General features: G+C 48.5%; 1 protein-coding gene across 2 annotated transcripts in view; it reads right to left on the bottom strand.

The window, feature by feature from the left end:
• The window catches only part of LOC147705801 (transmembrane protein 272-like), a 144,092-nt gene that overhangs the window by 52,843 nt on the left and 70,839 nt on the right, over positions 1 to 20,410 (bottom strand). For both annotated transcript variants that reach the window (XM_086928983.1, XM_086928984.1), the window contains exon 3: positions 6,198 to 6,243. In XM_086928983.1, coding sequence (XP_086785109.1) covers positions 6,198 to 6,243 — 46 coding nt within the window. The remainder of the gene's footprint in view (positions 1 to 6,197; positions 6,244 to 20,410) is intronic.

The following is a 20,410-nucleotide window of genomic DNA, read 5'->3' on the forward strand; positions in this document are numbered from 1 at the left end:
CTATTTGAAATAACTATATTGCTCATAATGAAATGAACTAATTCAGATTAACGCTTGAGCACGGAACTAATTAATTGAGTACTGTTGTTGCTCTTTTGTGTGATAAGAGATCATATTACATTTACTGTACCCATAATTAATGCCAGTCCTACCCGACAGAACCATTTTTTTCTTAAACGCCTCACTAAATAGCACACCACACATAAGTGTTTAAACTTTAAAAGGTCTCTCAGTACTCTGTATGTATTGAGACTTTTGCCCAGCTGACAGTAAAATTTGTGCATGTTACATATATTACTACAGCCTCTGGTAGCCTCGTTTGCTACATAAACTGAAATGCCCAGAGCTGAATGAGACTGAGGCTTATATACCCTTCACTCAAAACATAGAAATCATCTGGGGACATATTTACTAAAGGCCTGGGTTGCCCTTGCTTGATGCGAGCCATTGCAAGGCAACACAAAATCTTAAATTGTATTTACTAAGCCACGCTAAGCCATTTTACGTGGCTCTGCAGGGTTTAGAAAATCCAAAGTAACACAATGCAGCACATATTGCTGCCATATACTACCTTGAGACAGGGAGGCGACCATGAGTGGCATGTAAAGGCTCCCAAGCATCCACCCACGGTTTTTGACAGAATCCCAGTACCCGATTCACAGAATTAACTTAAGACAAAATCCTAAACTTACTACTTTTGGTATTCACGGAAGGCATTTAGTAGTAGTAAAGTTAGGATTTTGTCTTAAGCCTGTCTTAAGTCTGTCCTAAGTTTGTCTTACGTTTGTCTTATGTTTGTCTTCAGTCTGTCTTAAGTCTGTCTTAAGTCTGTCCTACTAATTTTGGTATTCACAGAAGGCATTTTGTAGTAGTAAAGTTAGGATTTTGTCTGAAGTTTGACTTAAGTTTGACTTAAGTTTGACTAAAGGCAGACTTTAGACAGTCTTAAGACAAACTTAGGACAGACTTAAAACAGACTTAGGACAAACTTAGGACAGACTTAGGGCAGACTTAGGACAGACTTAAAACAGACTTAAGACAAACTTAGGACAGACTTAAGACAGACTTAAGACAGACTTAAGACAAAATCCTAACTTTACTTCTACTAAAAGCCTTCTGTGAATACCAAAAGTACTAACTTTAGGATTTTGTCTTAAGTTAGTTCTGTGAATCGGGCCCATAGATTTACTAAAGTCATGGGCACTTATTTATGAGGCCTTGCGTCAGTTTTGCGCCACCGGTGCGTCACTTTTTGTGACGCACCAGCGGTGTAAAATATGCGCCTCTTGTTGCGCCATATTTAAAAAGTGACGCATCTAGGTAGATGCGTCACTTTTTAAACCCCTGCGCCACATTATACCTGCGTCAGGTATAATGTATGCAGAGGGGGCGTTCCCCCGCAAAAAGCCTCGTAATAGTGACGCAGTGAAATCTATGAGATTTCACTACGTCACTTTTAGGATTCTGTTGCGTCAAAATCTTGCGCCTGCCTCCCAGCAGGCGTAAGACTGACGCAGGCCCTTTCACATGGGGCTTTCCCCATGTGAAAGGACGCATTGCTGAAGTTGCGTCACTTTTGTGACACACTCCAGCAATGCGTCACTTTTGCGCTTACAGATACGTCAGAAATACTGACGTATCTGTAAGTCCTTGCGACATGATGCGTCATACATTAAATATGACGCATCATTGGTGTCGCAAGGAGTGCGCAGTGAAAAGTGACGCATCGCTGTTTTCACGCAGCGATGCGTCCCTTTTCATAAATGAGGCCCATAAAACCTGGGATTGTGCCAGAACGCTGGGCCTCCCTGACCGGGAATTTATAAGGAGAGATATCTTTATTTCTCCTCGTTCCTTCCTGATTCTATGCATGTTACATTCTGCAGCACATATAGAATGAGAGTAAAATGGCTTGAATGATTGTTTTTGTGCACTAAGGTGTCTCTGCACTAGAACAATCCTGCTTGTAACACAGGCACCCTTGCAGCATGGTGTAAGGATGCTTGTATTGGCACTAGGCTGCCACAAGTGCACCAGCGCTAGGGGACATAAGAAATGCACCATATCTTGGCAGATAAGGTGCGTTTCTGCTGTCTTCCCTTCACACTGCGCAGCACAGCAAGTTAACTTCTGTATTGCGTTGCGTGAAATATTAACAAATATACCCCCTGGTTCACAGACGGGATTATATGAATAGCTGCTGGTATCATCTTATTCAGAGCAAAAAACGGGGCAAACGTCAAAACCTCTGGATCAAAGACTGTCTACAAGCTCTTGATGTGTTTCAGGCAGAAGGTGTGGATGAAGCAGGGTTGCATTTCCATGACAAGGCAGTAAAAAGTTGGGAGATGTTTGATTAAACATCACCAAGTGAATCCAGGGAAACACTTTTTGACCATTAGAGTAGACAATGAAAATATGCTTCATATGAGGCAACTTGAAGATCATCTTTCAAAATCTTCCAATACGACTTACACAACTGAAAGAACTCCCTAGCGCAGCATAGTTTATGCAACATATGAAGACAGTTAGAAATGAGGATCGTGTGGTCACTTCTATTTCTGTTTCCTGAAACTATTTCTAATGAATAAAGAATGGACACCTGGGGCTCTATTGCACCGATATTGCAATGTGTGCCTGCTTTTTGCATCCCTTTCGTATTACAGAAGGGGCTGCACATGCTTCCACGGCCCCTCTGTAATGCAGATCGCGCCTCATGTTTATTGGGTCAAGGGATCTCAAAATAGGGCCCCTGAAGACTAACCCTCAAATCTTGTTTCAATGATTGTGTCAAATTGTGAAAAGACTCATAGGCATGGGGACCAACCCCACCATCTCATCCCTAAAGATGTTTTTTTGAGAATGATGATTACTGAAAAAACTGCGAACTATATTTAGATGATGACGTAATGGGACATCTGACATCCTCTTTGTTCCCCCACCTTTTCCAGATGCTAGAAAGTGTGGGGGAGATTTATGAAAAAGTCACGCAACGCAGTGCAGCCCCCTGCGAGGCTGCGCTGCGTTGTGCAACAGGGAGGGAGCAGGATAGCGCCATACCTTCAAAGATATAGCTATCTCCTCCCCTTTCCCTTGCGCCGGCGCTGATTACAGCTGCTGTGCGCCATACACACACCTTAGCGCCACAGCGCTAGGGTGTGTGCATGAGTCCTGCACATGTTTTGTACAGGAAGGGCCCTTGCTGTACAAAATACTATGCTCGACACAAGGGAAAGCTTGTCCTACTTTGTATGTGCACGCATGCAACGTCGGAAAAGGTAGGAGAAATGAAAGCATATCTTCTTACTTTCACCTAGTTGAAAAGGGCGCAGTTTTCTCCCGCTAAACCCAATTTACTATATTTAGTAAAGTGGGTTTAGCGTGAGATACATTGGGTGGTTGCATGGGAACGCCCATGCACCACCCTTGGTACGCCCCCATGGCGCAAAGTAACGCGAAGCTGTGCAATGCGCTGCTTTGCATTACTTTTACGTTATTTGCAGCCCTAAACAAGTTTAGCCCTGGAAAGTAAATTACCAAAAAATGATTTTGCGTTGTTTTGTGTCACATATGAGACGCAAACACAGCGCAAAAGCTTAGTAAATCTCCCCCACAGTTTATTATGGCAGATGATCAACTTCAAGCTTCAGAGCCAGGAAAAACCTTGCAGTGTATCCAACCCAGGAGGGAACGGCATCAGAGGGCCCACCCTTTTCAGCATGGTCCTCCAAAGCCTGTCTCCTGTGTACATTCAATCTGGGACCACCATGTTAGCCAGGGGGGCATTGGGCAGCAGAAGTACATAAATGTTCCCATGGAGAGGACAGTTTTTGAAAAATATATCCCTGCTTTAGGAGATGTGCCTTCCAAAATGGCATTAGGGATAGCCTGTCTGCCATGCCTTCGCCCCATAGTAAAGGTGTTGTCGCAGCTTTTTAGCTCTCGAAAAGGTCCCCACTAAGAGGCAAGGTGTACTTTTGGAGATAAAAGGAACCTGCAGAACAAATTATTCAGCACGCCGACCAAGACTAGGGTGGCAAACGTATTGCCTCCAACACTTGTAAGTAAATGGCGGCTACCATCGTACTATATTTGCACTCCACACTCCAGAACAATTTGAAGGGAGAAGCACATGATTAAAGAGACAAGGGAGCTAAACGCTGTCCATTTCTCTTGTAGGTGTTCACTCAAGAACCAAGCTAATGTTTGACTTCAGATGGAGACTGGTTGCTCCAAATTGTCTTAGGAGCAACCATTCCAAAAAGAGCATAATATCTTGATCAAAACAAATACCAGGGATTTATAAGCCCCTTGCGTCATTTTTGCACCGCTGTTGCGTCACTTCTTGTGTGACGCAGCAGCTGCGTAAAAATGCGGCCCATTTACAACATGACGCATCTAGGGAGATGCGTCACGTTGTAAAGCCTTGGGTGACATTATACCTGCGTCAGGTATAATGTATGCAGGGTGGGCGTTTCCACGCAGGAAAGCCTCGTAAAAGTGACGCAGTGAAATCTACAAGATTTCACTGAGTGACTTTTAGGACGCCACTGCGTCAAAACCTTATGCCTTCTTGAAGCAGGCGTAAGGAGTGACGCAGTGTATTGGGAATAGGCTGCAACACGCATTGCAGGAGTTGCGTTGTGCTTGTGACACAACTCCAGCAATGCATGACTTTTCCGCCAACAAATGCATCAGAATTTCTGACGCATCTGTCAATCCTTGCGCCATAGTGCGCCGTATTGTAAATATGGCATATCTATCGTAGCGCTAGGGTTCTTCACGCAGACGCAGGGAAACTGACGCACCTATACAGATGCGTCAGTTTCTTGTAAATCTGCCCCCCAATATCTTGGGGCAGATTTACAAGCCCCTTGCGCCACTTTTGCGTCACTTTTCCAATGTTAAAAGTGACGCAAAAGTGGCGCAAAGGCCTTTTAAATAAGCCCCTTTGTTTGGAAGAACAGGAGCTCTAAAAATAAGAAGGTGCAGCTCCAGGCTGCCAAAATATTAGTTGCCTCACCTCTTTTAGAGGTTGGGTGCTTCTGCCACTGGAAACCCACGACCTGGTAACCCATCCCCCAAGATGCTCATCAGGTCACAATAATTGTACCCCCACCCTATTGAGTATGTGGTCCCATCGCAGGTATTCCTTGCCTGTGTATGACATGCAAGGCATGGTGGACCATGAAAGGAAACACAAACAATGGCGCTGACACGCAGGGAGGGCTCCATGCATGTCAGTGCTATTTGTTTTAATTTTCTCAAACTCTGCCTTTGGGAGTTTGTTTAGAAACACAAAAAAAATGAATAGTGTGCTGAAAAAACACCTGGCACTCAACCAGGATTGATTTTGCAGAAATACCATCTACCGTACTGTTGGCAGAGAGATCCCACAGGGCAGCCAGGGTTCTCTAAATATGGGAGGCAGTCCTCCTACAGGTCATTGGACCACCTGCCAAAGTCTAAATTAACCCATAAATTCTTCTTCTAGATGTCATAGCTTCAGTGAAAGGACATGGATTGGAACAGTCACTGAGGGACTGATTTAGAGTTGGGTGTTAATTGAACATCTCCCGAGATATGGTAACTCATTAATAGAATTATTTTCATCATACTACCTTTGTGGGGGAGGTAATGCCACTGGCGGAATCTCGTTCAGATTGAGCACTTCCTCTAAAACCCATAGACTTTTCCAATATCAACAAACTACAAATTAAGTTCTAAAAGCAATATTTACTCCATCTCCAAGAACTGAATTAAAGACCATAGAGTAGACAGATATGGTGATAGACCCTACTGAGCTAGAGATGCATATTATTTAAAGGGGCCATTCAGTGAGAAAAGAAAATTCTCTTGATCCAGGTCTGAATCACTAACAATCACCAGCAATAAGCATTGTAGAATGTTCCTTTGAGACATCTGGTAGGGATTTGACACCAACTGTAATACCATTCATTGGCTAGGCCCTTTAATAGGAGTGCTCTGAATGGACTTTGTGACTGAACTCCTATCACTGGCCAGATGTACATTGAGGTGAGCAGCAAGTGCTACCACCATGCCCAATCTGTTATTTAATAGCTAATTACTTAGAAACGGTATTCCTGCTCACTTATACTGCTGCCCAGCATTGCAAATCCTCAAAAGTTCATTAAATATTATTTGATTGAAGCACAGGCAAATAACAAAACACTTACTGTAACATTTCTTGACAAAGCAGCAGAAACGCTTCGATGACGTCCCCTAAATAAAGGAAAATGAGGTTGTCACATTAGTACTGGGTCTGAAGGGTAAAAATCTTTAAACATTTCAGATGGCACAGTCCTCATTCACTTGAATGTTTCTCACCCAGTCCACTTTTTCACTGTTTTTGGAGGTATATAATGATAACAAACCTACATTGCTGCACATGGCAACATGCTTGGGAGGTATGAAGCAAAGGTAGGATAGACACAAAGAGAGGCAGCACTCATTTTGGCACAATATCACACATTGGAAATTCTCCAAGTGCTCCTTTCAATTTGTAACATGTGGTGGTTTTTGCCTGTGGACACTCTTGTGATTTCTGTGTGCTATCAATCAATCAATAAGGACCTATAAACCACGGCTAATCACTCAATAGGGTATCCAGGCGCTTGCAGGCCCTGGAGGCTTATTTGAACAGCCAGGTATGTAGGGCTAGTCGGAATTCCAGACATGAGGTGATGGTACATAGTTGTGTGGGGAGGCAGTTCCTGGTCTTTGATGTGATGTGGAAGAAGGAGCATCCTCCATTTCTGCTTAGGAGGATGTGGGAAGTATGGGCAAGTGAAATGGAGGTGGAGGGTTGTCTTCTCGATTGTTGTTGGAAGTTCAGGTGGTGGTTAATGTCGGCGGGTCCTTGGTTGTGTAGAGCCTTGTGTGCATGGGCCAGCTGCTTGAACAGGCATTTCTTCTGTACAGGATCCATTGGAGTTTCCTGAGGGAGCGTGTGATGTGGGTTCAACGGGGAAGGCTGAGGATGAGTCTGGCTGCAGCGTTCTGTATGGTCTGAAGTTTCTGTAGAAGGTGTGCGCCGGTTCCTACATAGAGGGCATTGCCGTAGTCCAGTCCGCTGGTGATGAGGGCTTGTATCATAGAGCATCTCATGTTTAGGGGTAGCCACTTGAAGATCTTACATAGCATGCACAGAGTCAGGAAGCAGGTGGAGGAGTCAGCGTTGATCTTTGAATTCATGGTGAGCTTATTGTCAATTATGATCCAGAGGTTTCTGGCATGGTTGAGGGAGTGGGTGCGAGTCCTAGGTCTGAAGGCCACCAGGAGTAGTTCCATGTGTTGCTGCTGGAGCCAAAGATCAGTACTTCCATCTTGTCTGTATTTTACTGCAGGCAGGTATTCTTCATCCAGTCAGCACCATTTGTCATGTATCTGTGGAAGTTGGTTCTGGTAATGGTGGGGTAGTCTGTGACAGGATGAGTTGGGTGTCATCTGCATAGAAAATTATGTTGAAACCATGGTATCTGACGATGTTGGCCAGCGGGGTCACATATGTGTTGAAGAGTGTGGGGCTAAGGGATGAGCCCTGGGGGACACCGGAGGTGATCTCCTTGGGTCAGTAGTGAAAGGCAAGAGGTGGATCCCCTGGGTTCTTCTGGTGAGGAAGGAGGTGATCCATCGGAGTGCGCCCCCTTGGATGCCAATGTGGTGGAGTCTTTCGATAAGTGTGTGGTGGGATCCGGTGTCGAAGGTTACTAAGAGGTCGAGGAGGATCAAAACTGCTGTTTTTTCTCAGTAGCAGAGGGTTTGGATGTGGTCTGTGGCTGTGATCAGGGTTTCGGTGCTGTGATTGTTGCGGAAGCTGGATACGAAGGTGTTGAATAACTGGTTCTGCTTTATGTGTGTCATGAGTCGATTGTTTTTGTAACCGAGGGTCGGCAATAGAGTGCATCGGTGTAGAGTGGTGCAAAGTAGAGTGGCATAGAGTTGAGTGATGCAGAGGGCAGTGGTGCAGCATAGAGTTGAGTGGCATAGTGTGCAGTGGCATAGAGTGGTGCAGAGTAGAGTAGCACAGAGTTGTGCAGAGTAAAGTATAGCACAGTAGAGTCCAGTAGCATAGAGTGCAGTGACATAGAGTAGAGTAGCGTAGAGTGGAGTAGTGCAGAGTAGAGTAGAGTGGCATAGAGTTCAGTGGCTGAGAGTGCAGTATTGCAGAGTAGAGTGTCAGAGTGCCGTGGTGTATAGTGGAGTGGAGTAGAGAGCAGTCGCATAGATAACTGTGATGCAGAGTATAGTGCAGTGACAGAGAATGCAGTGATATAGAGTGCTATTGTGTAAAGTGCAGTGGTTAAGAGTTGAGTGGCGTAGAGCGCAGTGGCATTGAGTGAAGTGGCACAGAGTGGAGTAGTGGTGTAGAGTGCAGTGGTGTATAGTAGATTGTTTCAGAATAGAGTGAAGTGGTGTACAGTGTAGTGGTGAAGGGTAGAGTGAAGTTGCGTAGAGTTATAAAGCGTGTAATGGCGTAGAGTAAAGTGGTGTAGAGTGCAGTGGCATAGAATGCAATGGCATAGAGTGCAGTGGCACAGAGTAGCCATGTCCTTCCTCTCTGGCAGAACACAGAGAATTCGCCTCCCACCCTTTCAACCAGAAGCCACGGACATCATCTGCGGCGTACCCCAGGGATCATCCCTCAGCCCGACCCTATTCAACGTCCACATGGGCCCCCTCGCACAAGTAGCCCGCCAGCACGGCCTCAATATCATCTCCTATGCCAACGACACCCAGCTCATCCTCTCCCTCACCAAGGACCCACAAACCGCCAAAACCAACCTCCACAAGGGAATGAAGGCCGTCGCCGAATGGATGAGGAGCTGCCATCTGAAACTGAACTCGGACAAGACGGAGGTCCTCATCCTCGGCCCCACCCCCTCTGCCTGGGACGACTCCTGGTGGCCGACCACACTAGGAACAGCACCGACACCTCTGGACCACGCAACCTAGGATTCATCCTCTACTCCTCCCTCTCCATGTCGAAGCAGGTCAACGCCGTCTCCTCCTCCTGCTACAACACCCTTGCATGCTTCGCAGGATCTACAAGTGGATCCCGACCGAAACAAGAAGAACGGTGACCCAAGCCCTCGTCAGCAGCAGGCTATACTACGGCAATGCACTCTATGCAGCAATCCCTTCCAAACACCTGCGACAACTGCAACGCATCTAAAACACGTCCGCCCGACTGTTCCTCAACATCCCCCATTGCAGCCACATCACCCCCCACCTGAGAGACCTACACTGGCTCCCCATCAACAAGAGGATCACCTTCAAGCTCCTCACCCACGCACACAAAGTACTCCACAACACCGGACCAGCCTACCTGAACAGCAGACTCAGCTTCTACACCTCCACCCACCAGCTCCGCTCCACCAGCCTTTCCCTCGCCGCTGTTCCCCGCATCCAATGAACGACCTCTGGTGGCAGATCCTTCTCCTTCCTCGCCGCCAAGACCTGGAACACCCTCCCTACCCACCTGCGGCAAACCCAAGACTTGCTCACCTTTAGAAGACTCTTCAAGACCTTGCTCTTCGAGCAATAGAAGCACCCCCTCCCCTCAGCGCCTTGTGACCCTCACGGCTAAGTAGCGCGCTTTACAAGTGATTGATTGATTGATTGATTTAGAGTGGCGTACAGTGGATTGGTGTAGCGTGCAGGGGCATAGAGTTAGAGTAAAGTGCATTGGTGAAGAGTGTATTGGCATATAGTGCAGTGGTATAGAGTGCAGTGTTGCAGAGTGGCATAAAGTACAGTGGCGCAGAGAGGAATTGTGCAGAGTAGATTTGGTGTGGCCTAGACTGGAGTAGTGGAGAGTGGAGTGGCGAAGAGTGCAGTGGTATAGAGTGCAGTGTTGCAGAGTGGCATAAAGTACAGTGGTGCAGAGAGGAATTGTGCAGAGTAGATTTGGTGTGGCCTAGATTGGAGTGGTGAAGAGTGGATTGGCATAGGGTAGAGTTGTACAGGGTAGAGTGGAGGGGTGCAGAGTGCAGTGACTTGGAGTGGAGAAAGTGGAGTGGTACAGAGTAGAGGGCAGTGGTGTGGAGTGCAGTGCAGTGGGTGCAGTGTGGACAAAGTGTAGTGGCATAGAGTGCTGTGGTGCAGAGTCTAGTAGATTGCAGTGACGCAGAGTGCAGTGGCGTGGTCTGATCTATAGTGGTGCACAGTAGAGTATGCATGGTGTGGTAGCACACTGCCATTACAGACAACACATTTTCAATTGAAATGACCATTACATTTGCACAGACATACACTCTCACCAGAGAGACAGAGAAAGAAAAATAAACAACCGCCCTTTGAAGACTGTGCCTGGCATTTGACCTTGTTCTTTGAATGCACAGCAAAAGTGACGAGACAAGAACAAGATATATGGGCCAAACCTATTTTCCAGACACAAAGCACTATCCATGGTTTCTGTGCTGTCAGTACCGTCCATATTTTGCATGGGAGCTATGGAATCAGGCTTTTGCATCAAGGCTAAGGATGTGAATGCAAATGTAGATGTAGATGTTGTGGTAGAGGAAGAGGTAGAGGGGGGAGTTAAATACACAGGTTGAGATTGAACTTTGAAGTATGGGCGTAGTTAAGGTGTAATCAGCGTTTCCCTTAGTTAATGACTGGAACCCAATCTCCACTGAGGACACCATCCGCCTGATGAACTCCATCCACTCAGGATCCCCCACAGACCCATGCCCTCACCACATCTTCAACAAAGCAGACTCCATCATAGCACCGCACCTCCGAGACGTCATCAACTGCTCCTTCAACTCCGCCACCTTCCCGGAAAGCTGGAAACACGCTGAACTCAGCGCCCTTCTGAAAAAACCCACAGCGGACCCCACCGAACTCAAAAACTACCGCCCCATCTCGCTCCTTCCATTCCCGGCCAAAGTCATCGAGAAAGCTGTCAACAACCAGCTCGCCGCCTTCCTCGAAGCCAACAAATCCCTCGACTCCTCACAGTCCGGCTTCCAAGCAAAACACAGCACTGAGACCGCCCTCATCGCAGCAACAGACGACATTCGAACTCTACTGGACAATGGAGACACAGTCGCCCTCATTCTCCTCGACCTCTCCGCAGCCTTCGACACAGTCTGCCATAGCACCCTTCTACAGCGCCTCAGAAACATCGGAATCCAAGGAAAAGCACTAGAATGGATCACCTCGTTCCTCACCAGAAGAACACAGAGAGTCCGCCTTCCACCATTCAAGTCAGAGGCCACTGAAGTCATCTGCGGCGTACCACAAGGATCTTCACTCAGCCCCACCCTTTTCAACGTATACATGAGCCCCCTCGCGGCCATCGCCCGCCATCACAACCTCAACATCATCTCCTACGCGGATGACACTCAACTGATCCTATCACTCACCAATGACCCTAGCACCGCCAAAACTAACCTACACGAAGGAATGAAAGAAGTAGCCGAATGGATGAAACACAGCCGTCTGAAACTGAACTCAGATAAAACAGAAGTCCTCATCTTAGGTACCTCCCCCTCTGCATGGGACGACTCTTGGTGGCCAGAAGCCCTTGGAAAAGCACCCATCCCGACAGACCACGCACGGAACCTGGGCGTCATCCTGGATTCCTCACTTTCGATGAACAGACAAGTCAACGCCGTCTCTTCATCCTGCTTCAACATTCTTCGCATGCTCAAAAAAACATTTCGTTGGATCCCCACCGAAACTAGGAAAATGGTCACCCACGCTCTGGTCACGAGCCGACTGGACTATGGAAACACCCTCTACGCCGGTACTACCGCTAAACTCCAGAAAAAACTCCAACGAATCCAAAACGCCTCAGCCAGGCTCATATTAGACATCCCGCGTAAAGAACATATCTCTGGTCACCTGAAAAACCTCCACTGGCTTCCCGTCAATAAGAGGATCACTTTCCGGCTCCTAACCCACGCACACAAAGCACTCTACGAAATCGGACCAGAATGCCTCAACACACGACTGTCCTTCTACACCCCCTCCCGCCAGCTACGATCATCCAACCAAGCCCTTGCCACTGTACCTCGCATCAACAAAACCACCATGGGAGGTAGATCCTTCTCCTACCTGGCAGCTAAAACCTGGAACTCACTTCCCACTTACCTTCGCCTTTCCCAGAACCATCTAGCATTCAGAAAGCAACTTAAAACGTGGATATTTGACAAGTAATTCCCCACCCCTCCTCAAGCGCCTTGAGACCCTCTGGGTATGTAGCGCGCTATATAAATTCGCTGACTTGACTTGACTTGACTTAGTTCGCTTCTTCCTTGCTTACGACAGCGGTCCCAATAACTGTTTATCGAGGAACCCTTTATCGCATTGTCTAGGGGGGCTAACTGAGGGCAACTAGGTCTCCTTTGTCCTGCCCTTTCTGGGTGGGCAGTAGTAATACAGTGTTTTGAGCCTTTAAATCACTGCTTCTTATAGTATATCTATTGACGGAACTGTCAGTTGCACCGGTGGATACTTCATTCAAAGCCTTGCCTTTACCTAGTACATTAGATTTTTGACCCTTACCTCCTCTTACTGGAGTCATCAGGGGTTCTATGAAGGGCTTGTTGATTTTCTTCCCCCTCAGGTTTTCCCCAGCTCTGTGGCACGTGGATCCTCCAATGCAGACTGAACTGCACTCTGATGTGCGAGTCAAGCAGCAGCCTCCACCCCCGCTGCTTCTGAATCTTATTCTGTCAGCAGCACGCCGGCCCTGACTGAGCAGACTCACTGCCTCTGCCAACACGCTGTACTGCGGCTGAGACGCCGTTTTGGGGAGATCCTGCATGCTTTCGAGCAGGCCTCAGGGCTGCGGCTTAACCCCTGGAAGTTTGTGTTAGTCCCCCTTCATCTCTCCAGAGAGTGCTTCGATTGGCAGTACACTATACCGCTCCGGAGGCAGTTCTTTAAATATCTGGGGATCTGGATCACCCTTCTTCCCGAACTGGGTTGGTCCCTCAACATGGCCCCTTGGTTAAGAAGGATAAGGAGGACCTCCTCAAATGGAAAACGCTGCCTCTGAACCCCCTGGGGAGGGTTGCCCTGTTTAAAATGATGATCCTCCCCAGGTTCCTTTACGTCCTGCAGAACACCCCTGTTGGACCCTGCCCTTTTGGCAGGTTCACCCCGAGACTTTTTGCTTTTTCCTAGCCTGTTTCTGTGACCTGGTGTTGGTGATTTTAGGCCTCTGCGCACTTTTTCACTGTGGTACAGTGTAAAGTGAGAGAGCTCTCTGTGTGTGTGTAGTAAGAGTGACCTGCCCTCCCATAGGAATGCATGGGGAATATGTGTGACCATGATAGTTCCTGATGTGTTGGGAGTGCAGGGTCGAGTTTGGTATGTGCGAACTCGTGAGATTGAATGCTGCATAACGATATATGCGGCATGATTGTGTCTAGTGTAGAAGTGACACTTTTAGAAGTTGGCATTTTTGTGTAATTTGTGTCTGGCGTGTGATTGGCTGAGGCTGGCTGGTGAGCTTGGCTACAAGAGTCTGGGAGGGTCTGCCCCGGTGGTGAATGGAGTGTTTAGCATGCTGATGTGAGGGGAGGAGTGAACCTGGGCCAGCTTGTGGATTGACCGTCTGGTTTGAGGGTCCTGAATGAGGCTGGGTTTTCCCCACACAATGCTGGCTCCACCCCCTGGGGTGCATCTGATGTCCCTAGCTTGGCCAGTGAAAGGAATTCCCTATAACCAGTTCTAGCTGGTTCTCACACTGCCTGCACCCTGCTAGACAAAGGATTTCTCTGTATAAAAAGGGGCTGTGTCCCCTTACAAAATGTTCTTGTTTCTGACTTGAATCCTGCTAGGGGCGTGCTGCTGCTTGGGCTCAGGGGAAGGCTTGCCTCCCTGAGCCCTGCCCAGCCCCTGGATACCTGATGGACCCCTTTGCTATGAGAGTCTTTGTCCTGAAGGACTTTGCTGAACTTTTTGGGCCTCTAGCGCTTTGGAGCGCTTTATTTTGACCTTTGCAGCATGGAGCTGCTCTCTGACCTGCTCGTGTTTTTAGGCAGGAGCCCACCCTGCATTTAGCCCGAGTTTCGATATTTTTATATCATGGGTGCCACCCCATTTATTTGATCCTCTAACAGGTGCTCACCCCGCTTCTACTTTTATTTCATGCACCGAGGGTGCCCACCCCTCGGTACAGCCCCGCAAAGAGAGCCGCCGCCGCGGCAAAACCAGAAGTCCGGCCCGCACCCGCCTGACTGTGGGCGGGGCCGGGAGGGACTCTGATCCACTTCCCCCTGCCTGGGGGAAGCCATGGCATAGTTGCCGGTCTCCCGTAGGGAGAGGGAGACCGGAGATGCTGGCGGCCCGTGACGAGAGGAGGAAGCGTGGCCTGTTGCGGGGCTCCCGTGTGCTGAGGGAGCCCCGGGAAAAGGTGGTGCTGTGTGGGGAGGTCAGGAGACCACCCCGCCTCCCCGGGTGGCCGAAGGAAAGTGCTGCTGTCCCCCAGCAAGGAGACGTGAGTGATGGCGTGGGCCCCCATGCGCTTGGGAGAACCCCGCGGTTCCTGCAGCCGACGAGGAGAGCTGGGTGAAGAGCGGAGGGGGCGCGAGGCACATTGCCAGTGCCTGCCCCCACCACAAACATAGAAGGTGTCCTGCTGCCTGCCCGGAGGAGCCCCGCCAAAGAAGAAGCAGCCCGGTGAGTGAACAGGCTGGGGGGGAGCTCCGTAGGGGCGTGTGCTGGCACCAGGGCACTACCCAGTAGGCAGGGGTGCATCTAGGGTGGCCCCGGATGGCAGTGGGCCGCCCCAACGTTAGACCTGTGATTTGTAGGGCCAGAGTGGCCCAAGGGTAGTTTCAGGCCCCACCAGAGCCTCAGGGCTCCAACGATGGGCTTGTGTTTCTTCAGAGTCGCGAGAGGCTCCAGGGGCCATGGTTATTTGAAAGGCCCCAGAAGGGCCGGTGCAGAGCCCAGTGTGGCTCCCAGCAGTGGCGCAAGAGTATTTCAGGAGCCAGTGTGCTCCCAGGCCTTAATGCAGGGGTCTCCAAACCGGTCCTGGAGGGCCTGATCCATTCCAGATTTTTGGGATATCCCCATTGAGATACATGTAGTAATTTAAAAAATCTGGCATGGATCCGGCCCTCTAGGACCGGTTTGGAGACCCCTGCCTTAATGACTCCAGAGCCTGTGTGGCTCCAACGTTTGGCTATGTGTAGTGTCAGAGCCTGTGTGGCTCCAACGTTCTGCGCAGTGTTGCCCAGAGCCTGTGTGGCTCCTACATCTTGGTGCAGTTCTGTTCTAGGGTCAGTGAGGACCCTGTCGTCATTTTGATTCCCAGCTACCCAGCAATTGGTGGGCAGCTGCACCGTTTAGGTCTTGTGATGTTCCCAGGTGCCGAGCAAGTAGTGGGCACCTGCAACGTTTAGGTTTTGCGCCGGTGGCGTATCCCTGACTGGCGCGGCATTGGCAGCGTGCCCTGACATTCTGGACACAGGGCTCTTTAGTCCCTTTATTAGATGGGGGCTGGTATGTGATTTTATTTAAGCGCAATGTGATTATCTATGTGATGGTAATTGCCTAATGTGAGTTTTGCGTAATGTGATGTGGTGCTAGGAAATGTAATGTATTTAATATGATTGCGCACCTTGATCTTACACCTCTGAATGTTTTTATGCATCATGTGTTTTTGCGCTATTGAGTTATGTTTTGGCACCTCTGAATGTTTTTATGCATCATGTGTCTTCCTTGATTTTTCATCTCCGAATGTGTTGGTTTATGCATCATGTGTTTTTCCTTCCTTACACCTCTGAATGTTTTAGGCATCATGTGTTTTCTCCGGTACCTCTGAATGTGTGATTGATGCATCATGTGCCATGTTATTACACCGCTGAATGTATGTTTTATGCATCATGTGTTTTTCCTTTCCTACACCTCTGAATGTTGGTTTTGCATCATGTGTAATGTGTTCTTGCTTATACCCCTAATTGTATTGTGATTCTTAGGTTGTTGTTCTTTTTAGTACAGGTGGTCCTAGTGAGGTCCTGGTTCCCTGCGTGACATTCTCCTAAGGTGTTTAGGGTTGCGTAAGTGGTACTTACCTGTTACCAGTAGATACTGGTTGTGATTTATATTTGCTAATTTGTGCTACAGTGATTTTATATCCTATATTCTATTTTCTACTAAGTGCTGATTCTGACAGGCGCCCACGTGGCCCTGTCCTGTGTAAATAATCCCTTGTGAATATTGCCCGTGCCAGTTGGCACAATGCACATGTGTGATTCTATCTGATGTGTTTTGACAATACAGAAGTTATTTTTATATAACCTTGTGTGGAGTTCCTTTTGTGGTGTGCCTAGGATGTTGTTGCTGTTGTGTGCTGGCGCAAATGCTTTACACATTGCCTCCGGAATAGGCCTGTCCGCTCGTGCCAAGCTACCAAGGGGGTGAGCAGGGGTTATCTTGGCGTGTGATTCCCTTGCCCTGACTAGAATGGTGGTTTCTGCCTAGCTTTGGCGTCAGCGTTAGCCAACCAGAAATAGCCAGTTCTAACATTGTTGGTCAGCGGTGGGGATTAGGACTTGTGTTTGCGCAGTGCCACAGCAACAGCTGGCTACATTACAAAACTCTGCCGTTTATAGATAGTCACATGTTTGGGATTATTATTTTTGATTTTTGGTTTTCCTCAAGAGTGTCATTTTCAGATGGTGTTCCTGCGCTTTTATGTTTAGTGGCAGATGACAGAAAATGACAGGGCGGGACGCCAGTAGACGGGGAGGTTCTCATAGATCAGGAATCCCTTGCTGGGTCCAGTGCCCAATCCCTGTTCCTGTCCCTGTGTGGGTAGATGGAAGAGAGGGAGTGTGGAGGAGGAATGGCTAGCTCAGAAGGGTGGTTATCCCCTGAGTGTAGTGTGTGTGTGTCTGGATTCCCCAGTATGGTAAGATCCAGTGGTGGCAGCTAAAATGTGTTAGTGCGTGAAGTCCCATTCCCAGTTCCCAGAGTATGGTGCCTGATGCTCAGTAAGAAGGGTACAGGTTGAGAGTCAGAGGCAGTGAGGAACTGTCTCATCAGTCTGGAGGGGGAGTGTGTGGATGAGTAGTGTGTTGAACTGGAGGAGTTGGTGTGAGTTTTTTTTTTAAAAGGAGCTTGCACAGGAGGTGTACCTCTGGTGGTGTGCAGGAGGTCCTGCAGAGGCACTGGATAAGAAGGTGGACATCTGGCGGTGTGCTAGATGTCTTGCAGAGGCATTAGGAAGTGAATCTAAAAGTAGTGGCTTGTGTATCTGATGATCCCGTGTAGGGGAAGAGGTTCATGTGTAGCCCAGCTAGGTCCCAGTAGGATGATAGGGGTGTAGGGGCTCACGTCCTGTCTCAGTGGAGGCGAAGTGAGTGTGGGACTGTGTGTCCCACATTGGCCCGAAACCCTATCTCAGGGCATGGAGGGTTCCCTAAGGGAGCGCCAGGTCAGGGGCCCAGGCTGTACATGCAGGTCATTTGAGGAGGATCTTCCTGTGTCTAGAAGACGGGGAGTTTCTGTAACCAGAACTCCGGCGGTCCTGGTGTTGAGGGGTACCGCTCCTAAGTGGAGGGTACAGAACTCTGGAAGAGGGTGCAGAGGGACGGTGTACTTCTGACCCCGGTGCAACCTGAGGGTTTAGATCCTAGGTTGGGAGATTAGGAAGCTTCCAGGTCAAGAGGAATCTCTACCAAAGTGGATCAGCTGAAGAGACTGAGGGGGCTGCCCTTGCAGTGTGATCTGGGGCTCACCTGCAGTTTGTTGTTTCCACTAAGGTAGAGGAAAGGGGACTTTGCTGTGTGCTGTGTCCCCCCACCTGCTTGAAGAGGATCTCTGCTGTGTGCTTTGTACCTCAGAAGTGGAATAGTTTCCAGGGGGTAGACCAGTGATGGAGTGAGGTCCTGATCTGGTATGAGAATTGTTTTCTGGTGAGTGCTTTCCTGTGAGGGTGCGGAAACCCAGAAGTAGAGGTAGGGTGGGGCATTCTTGCCCGTGACCTCTGGTCAGCCTGAGGGTGTGGTCCCTAGGTTGTAGGATCAGTGGTAGATGTAGCTACACTGAGAGGGAGAGTGGAGAATGGCTATTGTGTGCCAGGGGTTACTGCCCCCCACTCTGTGGATCGGTTAGGACCTTTGATATTTGGATGGCCTAGGGCCTGGTCCTGGCCGTGGACAGCTAGAGAGTTCCAGTGGGGTATCCTAGTTGGGTCAGAGAGTTCTTGTTTGGAGGTAACCATGTGGTTTCAGAATGGCATAGAACCGGACGGTGTCCCTGCCGTGCAGGTCCGTGTCCGTGTTTTGTCGCCCAAAGCAGGGAAGCCCATCAGTGGAGTGATTGGTCTACCCTGCGTTTTGGCTGGAAGGGGGTTGTGTTGGACCCGGCCCTTTTGGCAGGTATACCCGAGACTTTTTCCTTTTTCCTAGCCTGTTTCTGTGACCTGGTGTTGGTGATTTTAGGCCTCTGCGCACTTTTTCACTGTGGTACAGTGTAAAGTGCGTGAGCTCTCTGTGTGTGTGTGTAGTAAGAGTGACCTGCCCTCCCATAGGAATGCATGGGGAATATGTGTGACCATGGTAGATCCTGATGTGTGGGGAGTGCAGGGTCGAGTTTGGTGTGTGCAAACTCGTGAGATTGAATGCTGCGTAATGATATATGCGGCATGATTGTGTCTAGTGTAGAAGTGCCACTTTTAGAAGTTGGCATTGTAGGAAGGTGGCTACCTGACTATGGTTACCCCAGATTTTTTGCCTTGTGTTTAGCTGGTTTTCGACTTAGTTGGCCTGGTTCCCTGCTAATCAGGGCCCCAAGCTATCTGCTCTCTCTGTAAAATGGATTCCATGTACCCTGGGCGCATAACTAGATTGACTTGGGACACCTTATCAGCCCCTGTCCAGAGCACTATAGGTGCCCAGGGCAGAGGTGCATCCAAGGCCTACCAGGGGCTGCAGCATATCTTTTGCCACCCCTGGCTGGCTATCTAAAATTGACACAACTGGCTGATCACTCAGCTGGGGCAAGGTGGTGTAATCACCCCTTGCTTAGATATAGTATGCCTATATCTAAACCTAACTGGACACATATATACATATCAGTCACTCCTATGGCAGGCCTTAACAATCCTGGAGGCAGAGTGCTTGGTTTTATGTGAGATGGTGCTCTAGCATGAGCTGAGCCTGTCTGCAGCTGTCGGGACAAATTGCCTAAGCTGTTCCGGGATAATGCCATACCATATTCTCTTAAGTGCCTTATAATTAAGGCTTCTGGTTTTCCGTTTTTACGGATTTTTACATATAAATACAGACGGAAATCTATATTTCCTTTGTCTGTATTTATATTTTAAAAACGGCAAAATACTAGAAAATGTTTCCACGCTGGCATGCTTGAATCCAGTCATGCCCCCTTCCTGCTGCTGGAAATTCCTTCCCAGGCGCGCACACAGCCACACCAGAGTACTTCACAGGTCTTTGGAAGGACCATTTACGTGTTATTAAGGCTTTATTCTTCTTTCACGCCATGCCATTGCCTCCCCCAACGCCCTGACTCATCCGGTCCCAGTCCCCATACAGTGCACGTTTTAAGCAATTCACAGTGCTGCAGCAGGAGAACAATTGATATTTTCCCCCGTGAGTGACAATCGGCATGCCCTAAAGCCTTGATTGGGAGATTTCATCACAGAACCGAGGCTGGGGTGTGTGATCATTTCCTCTTTGTCTCGGGAGGAAGACCCGCTGTTGAGAGCCTGCTGCCTGGCAGCCTGTAGTGGAGGGAGCTGCTGGCTTTCGACTGCTGCTTAACCTAATCAATCATCCTGCGAACCGACCGAGTGAATCAATGCTGACTGTGGGTGACGTAGATTTCAGGTGAATGCTGGCATGTTCATCCTGTTAGTATTTTTAATGCACAATAAGCATTGAATTCACTATATTTATAAGTACTTTAAAGTACTCATTGTTTGCACGTTTTACGATTCTTAGGATTCAATCTAATTTTGTTGCACAATTTTAAATGTATCCTTTCGTTATTTTACTAATTGTGATCAGTGATTAATGCAATAATGAAACATTAATGTAATATTCATTGAACGATTGCGGGCTTAGCACTTTTACAGCCCGGTGGTTACTCCCTGCACTAAAACATAGATAAAAGGTTTAGACCACCTTTGCACTGCAGGAGGGACCCTCCCGGACGCGGATTCAGGCACATGGCCAACACACACAGCCAGGGGTTTGGTGAAAATGCTCCAGTGCGATGGACACTAGCTCACTTCCGTGTGTCCTACGGTAGTGGATGCACATGCCCACCACAGGGGCAGTTCAGTTAGTGCCCAGCTATTCAGGATGCGGTGAACATGTGCATACTTAGTGAATCTGGGATTGTAACAGGGTGTGCGCGTGAGCACCCTGCACCCCGTCCCCTGAGGAAGGCCTTAAAA

The sequence above is a fragment of the Lissotriton vulgaris genome, chromosome 7, assembly GCF_964263255.1.
Source record: "Lissotriton vulgaris chromosome 7, aLisVul1.2, whole genome shotgun sequence".
Taxonomy (NCBI): Eukaryota; Metazoa; Chordata; class Amphibia; order Caudata; family Salamandridae; genus Lissotriton; species Lissotriton vulgaris.